The 10,787-nt window shown below is 46.6% G+C and overlaps 1 protein-coding gene across 1 annotated transcript; it reads left to right on the top strand.

Moving 5' to 3' along the window:
• Positions 1–542: 542 nt before the first annotated feature.
• On the top strand, positions 543–10,585 carry LGALS12 (galectin 12). Its single transcript, XM_082203969.1, has 9 exons — positions 543–778; positions 2,227–2,315; positions 3,408–3,618; positions 3,725–3,844; positions 5,045–5,083; positions 6,271–6,297; positions 6,399–6,487; positions 7,645–7,807; positions 9,967–10,585. The coding sequence occupies exons 1-9, from the start codon at positions 713–715 to the stop codon at positions 10,159–10,161; spliced, it is 999 nt and encodes a 332-aa protein (XP_082060095.1). The 5' UTR covers positions 543–712; the 3' UTR covers positions 10,162–10,585.
• Positions 10,586–10,787: the final 202 nt, after the last annotated feature.

The raw sequence follows: 10,787 nt of genomic DNA, 5'->3' as shown, positions 1-10,787 counted from the left end.
GGCACCACCATAATGTGCTTTAAATGTATGGTGTGAATGTGGTTTATGACGACTCAGTCTGATACAACTCAGCGCCTGGGAATCTGGTCAGGACTTTCCCTTGCATTCTGGACAAAAATCCCTCTCCACGCTGCTGCTTCTCCAGGGAAGGGAGCTGCTGGCAGCCCAGCCCCCCCCCCCCCACTTCGGGGTCCCCTGCCTAATTCCTCTCCTCCCTTCCCTGCCAGGCTGCAGTTAAAATGACAAAACATAAATTTGTGCCTTTAAATGCGTAATCCAGTTTGGCACGGAGGCACCCAAATGTTGCAAGACCTTTAGGCAGGCAGCGGAGAAATTCCCACCCCGTGGAAAGGCAGAGCTTCTTGCAAAGCTGCCTGCCTGAGATAAGCCGTTCCTCAAACAGGCAATAGAGGGGGTGTTATCCTAGCATCTTATCTAGGTCAGGAAAAGCCTCGCTTTCCGTGGGTCACTGAGCCTTTTGAAAGCCAGGTGGTGGTAACATTTCACGGAGAAAGCTAATTTAGTTCTCTCTCTCTCTCTCTCTCTCTCTCTCCCCCCCTGTTTAAGAAGCTGATTGGATAATCTCACTTTCTTTGGAAAGGTTTTTTTAAACTCAGCTGGGTGACTCATATCATGTGATCCCTGCAAGTTTTAAACTTGCAAAGTGGTGCAACAACTAAGGGAAATTAAGGAGAGAACATTGACAGCTGACATGCCTTCCATGGATCTTTCGCCTAAACCAGAAGATTATATCTTGCAGGGTCCTGTTTTCAATCCAGTGAGTGATCATTTTTATTTCTGCCTGCCCTGATGAGTTGTAGATACCGTTGGTGGGAAATACCCTAATTTCATAATGAAGTATAATTCTAAGGAAGGGGAGGGAGGGAGGAAGGGGAGGGAGAGAAGGAAGGAGAAATAGTCTGCCATGCTACCTTTCTAGGTTTTAGCAGACAGCCTGGAAATGTGATTTTTTAAATTAAAACAAAAGTTAACCAAACACCTGTTTGCTTCTGAGTAAGCTGTAGGCGGCCCATGCAGCCAGCTGACATTAGGTCTGCCAAATGTCTGGTTTAAAAAAAGAACCAGGATCTGCAGAAATTTACAAGCAGGACCAACTGCACTTGGCCACAGGTCAGAAAACTGTGTTGTTCATTATATTACGTAAAGCTGATTTTAAATAAAGAACAGCTGAAGGGCCCAGCTCAAAAGGAGTGGCTTTTTAAATGGTAGGCTTGCCATTCCATCTTGTTTTTCGACTAGCCTTCCTCATGTGCTTCCAGCTGATGCTGAAACTCTCCCCCCCCCGCCCCCATCCATGCTGAAGCAATAAATTGCATGACTGATTTGGCAGCCCAGAGAGCATCACCCCAGGCTCTGTGTTCTCCTGGCACCTAGAGAGGTCCAACTGCAGACATCCCCCACCAAGCCTGGTCTTCGTTTGCAGCCTCCCAGCTCTGCAAAGTGATATTGCTTGTGCCCTGCAGACGTTTTGGACTACAAATCCCATCAGCCCCTGCATCATATGGCTCTGCCAGCTGGGTCTGATGGGAGTTGTAGTCTAAAGCAGCTGGTAAAAAGCTAAAGGACCCCTGACAGTTAAGTCCAGTCGCGAATGACTCTGGGGCTGCAGCGCTCATCTCGCTTTACTGGCCGAGGGAGCCGACGTTTGTCCGCAGACAGTTTTCCGGGTCATGTAGCCAGCATGACTAAGCCGCTTCTGGCGAAACCAGAACAGCGCATGGAAACTCTGTTTACCTTCCCGCCAGAGCGGTACCTATTTATCTACTTGCACTTTGACGTGCTTTCAAACTGCTAGGTTGGTAGAAGGCAACAAAGCCGCCAAATACATCCCTTGGTCTCCTAATTATTTCCCCTTTACATTTGACTTGGGGCGGGGGAGGATTTCAGCATCAAGAAACTCACCCATCTATTTCCTGACCTGCAGAGGAGGGCAGCATTGGAACTCAGGATCTTGGTAGCCTTCAGGAGTGACTGGAGGACAAGCATTAGCTGGGATATGGTGTCTCACTGCTGCCTGACCAGCAGGCTCTGGATTCCGAAATCCGCAACCCCATTGCGGTTGGTTTGCTCTTGGGGCATTTCTGGAGCATGTGCAGAGTGCCGGCTGAACCAAGCACCTCTGTAGCACTAGGCAGGAAGGGCATCTCATTTGCCCAGCCAAGCCTTTAATGCTTGACTCTGTGCTCTCCTGTGTCCATTTTTCAGATTGTTCCTTACATCACCTCCATCTTTGGCAGCTTGGCGCCTGGGAAAATGGTTTCCATCCAGGGAGCAACCCCAGTGGAAGCGGAAAGGTAAAAAAATAATAATCACTTTGTTTAAAGAGAGGAGGACTGAGAGCTTTTGTCTTTCCAGTGTGTTAATCTTTCCGGAGGAAGGAGAAAGGAAAAGGAGAGAGGAAGGAGGCTTTCCTGCTGAATCACGCCAAGGATAATGCCAAGGTTGCAGCTTCAATCCCCATATCGGACAACTGCATATTCCTGCACTGCACAGGGTTGGACTAGATGATCCTTAGGGTCCCTTTCAGCTATACAATTTGATGATTCTATTATTCTGCTTCTGACAGAAGTCATTTCCAAGAAACCCACATGGGGCACAAAAATGAGGGCAGGCCCCAGTCATTTGTCCCCCCCACAACTGGTATTTGGAAGCAGACTGCCTCTGAACATGGAAGTTCTCTGCCCTCAGAGCCATGGATAAACTTCTATCGTCCTCGTTTTACGTTAACGTCTGAACATTTTTAGTGCTCTGTTTAATTTGTGTTTTAATCTCGTGTGTGCTTATTTTGCACAGTATTTTCTGTTGTAAGTTGACTTCTTTTGGCATAAAGTGATGGGAAAAAATGAATGAATAGCAGTGAGCCCTCTTGCAGCAGCGAATTCTGTAAATTAGCTCTGTGAAGAAGTCTGTTCATTTTTCTGTCCAGTACCTGCGGCTACTCACAGTTTTGGCCATAAAGGTCTTACTCAACACAGGACATTCTGGCTCCCTTAACCACCTTTTGTCCAAACCTCAGACTCCTCCAAATAAATCCGTTGGTAAACTCAAAACAGTATTCTGCCAGCTCCATATGAAATTTAAGAATAGTTGCAGGGTGCTAAACAACAGGTGCTAAAAACATATTTAACACAATTCCAGTACAGATGCAAACTGACAAAGAAAGATGTTGGAAGAGGAGAGTCTTCAGTAGGTTCTGCAAAGACAATTGATTATGTAATAAAAGTCAATTTATTTGTAATAACCTTGACTCTGCTTTATGTTCTGTGATCTATATTTCACTGAATGAAACAGGTTTTTTGTTTGATATCCTCCATTTAAAAAAAAAAATATGAAAGGAATTCACTTCTTAAAATTATTCTTCCTGCTTTTTCCCACTCTTGATTCAGGTTTCAGGTTGACTTCCAGGCCGGCTCCAGCTTGGCACCACGGGCTGATATCGGCCTCCACTTCAACCCCCGATTCCGTTCGCGTCCCTACACAATCTGCAACTCTCTAAGCAACGGCCTCTGGATGGAAGAGGTGAAATTCCCCCACCTGCCCTTGAAAAGTGGCGACTCTTTCCTACTGCTGTTTCTCTTTGAACAAGATCATGTGAAGGTGAGGAGGTTCACAGAAGAGACACCTGGCTGCTGGTCCAGGCGAAAGGCCCATCTAGTTCACAATCTTGTTTTCACAAACTAGAATTTGTGTTTCTCCTCCTCAGGTGAGCGTCAATGGACAGCACTATCTCCAATACATGTTCAGCTTGCCACTGGACCGAATGAACACGCTGAGAATATCTGGCGATGTCATCCTAAGAGCGATAGCCTTTTTCCCTAAAAATGTACGGTATTGTGTTGAGCACTTTTTGAATCTCTCTTTAAAATATACACATTTGGGGGGGGGTATGAGGGAAACATCAGCAGTTGAGGTTAATAATGAAAGTATTTCCTCAATCCAGACTCATATAAATTAATATAGGTAGTCCATATATCCAAATAGGTATCCAAATAGGACTACCTAGAAAGGGCAGTGAGATGATAGAATTTTAGAGTTGGAAGGGACCCAACGGTCATCTAGTCCAACCCGCTGCAAGGCAGGACCGCTGAGGCATAGGGTGTTTATACTTCCACATATTTCATATTCTGTTAAGAGTCAGGGCAGTTCATAAAATTAGGATCCAGAGTGGGGTTTTTTCCTCCCTCCCTGATATCAGAACTCCATTTTTGTGAACTAGGGTGATTAGCAGTAGGTTCAAGAAGTATTTCTTGATGCAAATGATATAGAATTGTTTTTTTTAAAAAAAATTATAACTTTCCTGAGGAGAAAATTTAGAAGGAAAGCAAATGTGACAAAGGAAGCAAACTACATCATGGGAGAGGCCTACTTCCTAAAGTGTTCATCCCACCTTTGACCTGTAGGTGGAGCTGTCACCCAACCTGATAGCCCTGTGGTGCCAATTGTGGCTCACACTGCCACAAGTTGTGGGGATGTGGCTTCTAGCTGGGATGGCTGTAAAAAGAATGGGAAAACTTGAGGTGGCCTGCCACGTGGCTAGTAAATGGAACCACAGGCAGCGTATTTCTGATTTGTGCTGGCTGGGGAGAGTTAAACACTGGGAAAGGGGCTTTGGGTTCCTGCACCCTGTCAAAATAGGGCCTTGGAGATCAACAACAGCCTCCCCCAACTAGGCACCCTCCAGAACATGGCTAGGGCTTAGGGGGAGTTTTAGTTCCAAATATGTGGAGAATCTTAGTTGGAGGAGGCTGCTGTATGCTATCTTTGGGGCAATAAATAAACCAGACCCACATCCCACTGAGGCTTCCCAGCCCCATTACTGCAATACAAATAAAAATCCAGGTTTATGCAAAGCTTCAAACACTTGCATTTTGAATTATGCAAGAGGAGTGGTTTGCAGAAGATGCTAAGGGAAGCCAAGGGGCTGAGAGAGTGCCCTGGGCATTCCCCACATTGGAAGCTCCTGCTGTCAGATTTACGACCCGTTGTTGATCTTGTTCTGTCCTCTCTCTCTTCTTGTGTGCAGCCTTTTGATATCTACAGAACAGAATACCCTGTTGCCCCAGTAAGTATATATTTATTTATTGAATTTACATTCCTCTTTGCTCCCCACAAAGCCCACGGCGACAAGCAGAGGTAGTATTTTAAACAGTAATCTCCCTCTTGGATTACTGCAATGTGCTCTATGTGGGGCTACCTTTGAAGGTGACTCAGAAGCTACAACTAATCCAGAATGTGGCAGCTAGACTGGTGACTGGGAGTGGCCACCAAGACCATATAATACCAGTCCTGAAAGATCTACATTGGCTCCCAGTACGTTTCTGAACACAATTCAAAGTGTTAGTGCTGACCTTTAAAGCCCTAAACAGCCTCAGCCCAGTATACCTGAAGGAGCGTCTCCACCCCCATTGTTCAGCCCGGACACTGAGGTCCAGCTCCAAGGGCCTTCTGGCGGTTCCCTCCCTGCGAGAAGTAAGGTTACAGGAAACCAGGCAGAAGGCCTTCTTGGTAGTGGCTCCCGCCCTGTGGAATGCCCTCTCATCAGATGTCAAGGAAATAAACAACTATCTCACTTTTAGAAACAGGCAGGTAGCCATGTTGGTCTGACGTAGTTGAAACAAAATTAAAAAATTTCTTCCAGTAGCACCTTAGAGACCAAGTTAGTTATTGGTATGAGCTTTCATGTGCATAGGCAGCATGCCGTCTAATCAAGCAGTGCGTAAGTTTGTGTGTGAAAGCTCATACCAATAACTAACAGTTGGTCTCTAAGGTGCTACTGGAAGAATTTTTTTAATTTTGTTTTGACTTTTAGAAGACATCTGAAGGCAGCCCTGTATAGGGAAGGTTTTAATGTTTGATGTTTTACTGTGTTTTTATCTTTTGCTGAAAGAGAGTAGCTGGGGCAACCCAGTCAGATGGGCAGCATGCAGTCTGATCAAGCAGTGCATAAGTCTGTGTGTGAAATAAATAGTAAATAAACATTGGGGAAGCATCACAGAACAGCTCCTAAAGGTGGAATGTGTGGGCAGTCCTGCGCAAACCCACTAATAATGCACTATTATGACATCTGTGACATGTTGCAGAAGATATCCCCACCCCACTAAAAATAACATCTTCAATAGTCCCAGTCTCCCTCTCCCGCCTCCTGCCCAATTCCAGTCCCATTTTCAAGCCAGTGCATAGGAGTCTTATCCTGATTTCTCTCTCCCCCCCCCCGCCCCCCGCCCCCGCTTTCTTTATTTCTTTCCACAGCATCTGTTCAAGAGCAGAGCCGTTTTGGTGAGTCTAAATACACCCGTTGCCTTTATTTTCTCCAGTGGCTTGGTGGGGTAGCTTCTCCAGCAGCTAACTTGCTCCTTGCTCTTTCTCTCCCTTTTCAGGATGTCCCCCTTTCCCATCTGCTCCCTGAGAGCCTCAGGCCGAGAGACACAATGACAGTGAGAGGCTTGGTGCGTCAGGACCCCAAAGAGTAAGTAGAACACACACACACCCGCTATCCACCCCCCTTTGCACTTGCTGCCCACTCTTTTGTGGTAGATCTTACAGTAGGGGCTTGGCAAACAGGGAGAAAAATAAATGCAAAACTCAATTCTGTATGATGTAGAAATATAAGGAGCTGCTTTATAAGTCAGACCACTGGTCCAGCTAGCTCTGTATTACTGTGTGTGATACAATTTACTACCCACTCTCCACCCTAAGGTAGAATTGTTTCCCTTCTTTCCTTTCCTTTTTCCTTATTTCCTTGTTCCCCCACTTCTCTTTTCTTCTCTTTCCTTCCCCCCACCTCTCCTTCTCTTTCTTTTCTTTTCTGTGGTGTCCTTTATCTCATATACCCATCTTGGTTATTACTGCTATTACTATTGGTTTTGTTTTAATGCACCTCTCTCCATTGGTTTGCGCTCTCTCTCTCTCTCTCTCTCTCTCTCTCTGTGTGTGTGTGTGTGTTGCATTTTGCATTTACAGTTGTACCTTGGTTTTCAAATGTCTTGGAAGTCAAATGTTTTGGTTCCTGAACGATCGAAAACTGGAAGTGATTGTTCCGGTTTTCAAAGGTTCTTAGGAACCCGAACGTCCTACATTACTTTTGCAGCTTCCGATTGACTGCAGGAGCTTCCTACAGCCAATCAGAAGCTGCGCCTTGGTTTCCAAACATTTTGGAAGTTGAACGGACTTCCTGAATGGATTCCATTTGTTCCATTTGACTTCCGAGGTACCACTGTATTGCTCGTGTGGTTTCTCATGGATGGCATAAGGGTGTCACATCTGAGGAAAAGTGCTGTCTTCCTCCCATTTGCTTTCAACCTTTTGTTGTTGGGGCAACCCCTCCTCCCCCCTTGCAAAAAAGCAATGACAAGACAGCACTAAGATGTCTGAACTACATGACAATGACAAAGAAGGCCATCTGAGCTTTATTTAATTAAGAAAACAGATAAAAAAATGGAACAAATGCTTGAGTCCTAGAACTTTGGTTCCACCTTGGAGACCATCCCAAGGAATCCAGAACAATTCAAGAATCCCGAGATAAATTTGGATGCGGAGGACGACAGCTTTGGAAGGCCCCCTTCCCTTGCAGCCTGTTTCCCAAATTACCTTTATTAACAGATTCAGCCTTGGTGACTCTTCCAGGTTCTGCATCAGCTTGAAGAAAGACCCTTCCCACGTCTCTTTGACCTTCCGGGTTTGCTTCACGGACCAGACGGTGTCATGGCGCTCATTTTCGGACAGAGGCCAGGAGTCTGGGGGGACAGTGGCCGAGGGCTTCCCCTTCCACCCCCAGCGATACTTTGAGGTAAGAAAAGACGTTGACCGTCTTAAGTTCCAGTTTCCGAGGAAACCTCCGACAGGCCTGGTTCACACGATGTACTGAGAGATATGCTCAGGGGGACAGTGGTGGTGTCATGGTTAGAGTCATGGTTAGACTAGGAAATGGGAGACCAGAGTACTATTCCCCACTCGGCCACAAAGCTCACTGGGTGTGACCTTGAGGGCCAGTCACTCCCTCTCAGCCTGGCCCACCTCACAGGGTTGTGGTGTGTTGAGCATAACATAGGAGTGGGGAGGAGAACCATGTAGGCAAACCTTGAGTTCCTTGGAGGGAAGGTGCGATATCAATGTAATGAAGTAAATAATAAAATAAGCCATGGATTACCAATGTGGCCCTGGTGGGTGTTTTGGTACCCTTTCTCTGGTGCTCACAGAGCCCCCACCCTCACAGCCTTCTTTGCCATGAGGGGGGCGAGGATAATTTTCTTTTTTATCCTTGAAATATACATATATTCTAGTACACCTTAGAATAGCAAGTTCATTCACCACCAGCCCTCCCTTTTGCCCCTCCTCACTCCCTCTGCAAGGGTTGCCAAGTCAGGTGCACGCAGGGAAGGAGCCGAGAAGTTTATGAGCTACATTGCTAAAGAGTTTCATTTCTAGTTACGCAGACAGAAAAGAAACATGCATGCTCTCTCTGTGAAAGCAGAGAGCGACTGAAACAAAGGAACAGGAAACCAGTAACATCACATCCATCTCCTGTCTTCCGTGAGACTTCCAATAGTCTGGAATGTCTCTGGAATGCAAAACAGAGTCTTGTGACTCCAAGAGCACTGCACAGTGGCAACACACAGAAACCAACATCCCAGACCCTGAGATTTTAGGGCCCAAACCTGAGATCTAGGGACAGCCCCTGGTGAAGTCATGGGGGGGGGGCTCTGCTGATTCGTCCTCTGTGCTCCCTCCCACCCCTGAGACCTGGAGATGGAAGTTAATTAGGAGAGGGGAGGAGGGCAGACCTTCCCCCTCCCCAAGTGTCTATGCTATAGTTTTCTCTGCATGCATAAACGCTTATTAACATGATTGCCCCTTAGGCCTGTCCGACTAGGAATCACAGAATTGTATAGAGTTGGAAAGGGACCCCTGGGTCATCTAGTCCAACCCCCTACAATGCAGGAATCCTGCCGACAAACTGTCCCTGGGTGGGCTCAAACCACAAACCTTCTGCTTGACTGCCAGGTGCACCGACCCAATGCACCACAGGAGAGAAAGGTCTTAGCCTGTCCATGGGAGGATAACAAAGAAAGAGCCATTCTAGCCTCTCTTGAGAGGGAATCCCGCGATCTGGGAGCAGCCACAGAAAAGGCTCATTCTCAGGTCCCCACTAACCATGACTCTGATGTTGGTGGGACTGAGAGGATGTGCTCACCCAAGGATGTTAGCACTTGTTGGGGAGGTACAGTCTTTCAGGCTGCCTGGACTCCAACCAAAAACATGTGGACACATGAGAGCACCCACCCTATAATAAAGCTTGGGAGAAAAGTTGGACTTTGTGGCACCAGCCCCCTGGAATCCCCTTCCTTAGATGTGACACAACACTAAGAGCCCATGCTCAAGTTGCAGTATGCTTTGCCCCGGGGACAGAACGTAAGAAGAGATTGTTGCATTCAGCCAATGGGGTTAGATAAGGTTGACTTATTAGAGCGTTTTCTTCTGTAGAGAAAATGTCCTTTCGCTCGCTCATAGGGTATTGCGAGTCATATAAGGATGTGCCTTTCCTTTTTTATTTTGGTGACTCTTGTTCATGATAGTCAAGCCAGGCCTTTTGAGGTCAGTTTTCCTTTTTAGGCGCTCAACACTGCATAATGTCCTTTCTTCTATCAGATTAAAATGAGCAGATAACAGCAAAGGTTGCTAGGTTCATAACAGGGGCAATCAGAATAAGGGCCACTAACTGACTGCTGATTCAGGTCTTTAAATTGTGCTCTTATATCAAATTTCCTTTTCTTCGTATACTGTAATGTTTTACTGTTGCTATGGCCATTGGCTAATGTGAATAAAGTTTTATCTATCTAGTCGGCCAATGGCCAATCTCGTCCAGCATCCTCTTCCGACAGGTGGCCCCAGCCAACCATTTGTGGTCCTTGGACACGCCTTCCTGGCTAATGCCTTTTTCTCCTCCAGCTGCTCTTCCTCTGCCAAGAAGACCACCTGCGGCTGGCCCTGAATGGGACCCCCCTTGGCCCTCCATGCATCCCTCACCCCGACACTGACGCCATCACGGAGCTGGCTGTGGAGGGAGACGTTGTGCTTTACAGCACCCAGGTTCGGTCTTCTCTTCCGAGTTGCAGCGCAGCTGCTTTGAAGATCCAAAGATAAGACCTGAGAAAGACAAGCAAACCCACGGACCGTTCCTGGCATGGACTGCTTCAGAAGAAGCACGTGTCTGAATGCTCCCCACGCATAAAAGCTCCCCCAATCAGCCTATAGCATTGCAGAGATGCCGAGTCTCCAATCCATCTCCCTTCTTCTGCTAGCTTTCCATGGGCGGGGAGTTTCTGGTGTCGGGGGAGCCATTTCTTTTCACAGTCTTCTCACACAGACCCACCCACTCACTTGCCATTTGCCTTATGAAGTAGCAGGAAGACCATATTTTCTCTTTCTGCCCTGAATGTTGGCTTCCTTGGAGGAACTGCAGGACTTGCAGCTGCTGTTCTCCCTTTCAGGAGAAAATATATGCTGTGACCATACATCACCCTGCTGTTTTAAATCTCTATAAGCATTAATAAAAGCACATAGTGTATACCGTGATTATTTTTTTTCGTGCCATCCTGGCCTTCAAAGGAACTTAGGAGCAACAGGAATTAAAGAATTACAGAGTTGGAAGGAACCCAAGAGTCATCTAGTCCAACCCCTGCAAAGCAGGAATCTCAAAACACGGTTCCCCCATCCAATTTGAAACCATACAAGACCCTGCACCAGCCTATTAGTATGTATTTCATTAA

This window comes from Podarcis vaucheri (assembly GCF_965113315.1).
Source record: "Podarcis vaucheri genome assembly, chromosome: 16".
Lineage (NCBI taxonomy): Eukaryota > Metazoa > Chordata > Lepidosauria > Squamata > Lacertidae > Podarcis > Podarcis vaucheri.
The sequence above is the reverse complement of the archived record's forward strand: the minus strand, read 5'-3'. Positions and strand labels throughout refer to the sequence as shown.

Coding starts and splice junctions, on each gene's coding strand:
- LGALS12 (XM_082203969.1), top strand. CDS start 713: ATGCCTTCCATGGATCTTTCGCCTAAACCAGAAGATTATATCTTGCAG. Junction 5,084..6,270: donor CAGAATACCCTGTTGCCCCA/GTAAGTATATAT, acceptor TTCTTTCCACAG/CATCTGTTCAAGAGCAGAGC. Junction 7,808..9,966: donor ACCCCCAGCGATACTTTGAG/GTAAGAAAAGAC, acceptor TTTCTCCTCCAG/CTGCTCTTCCTCTGCCAAGA.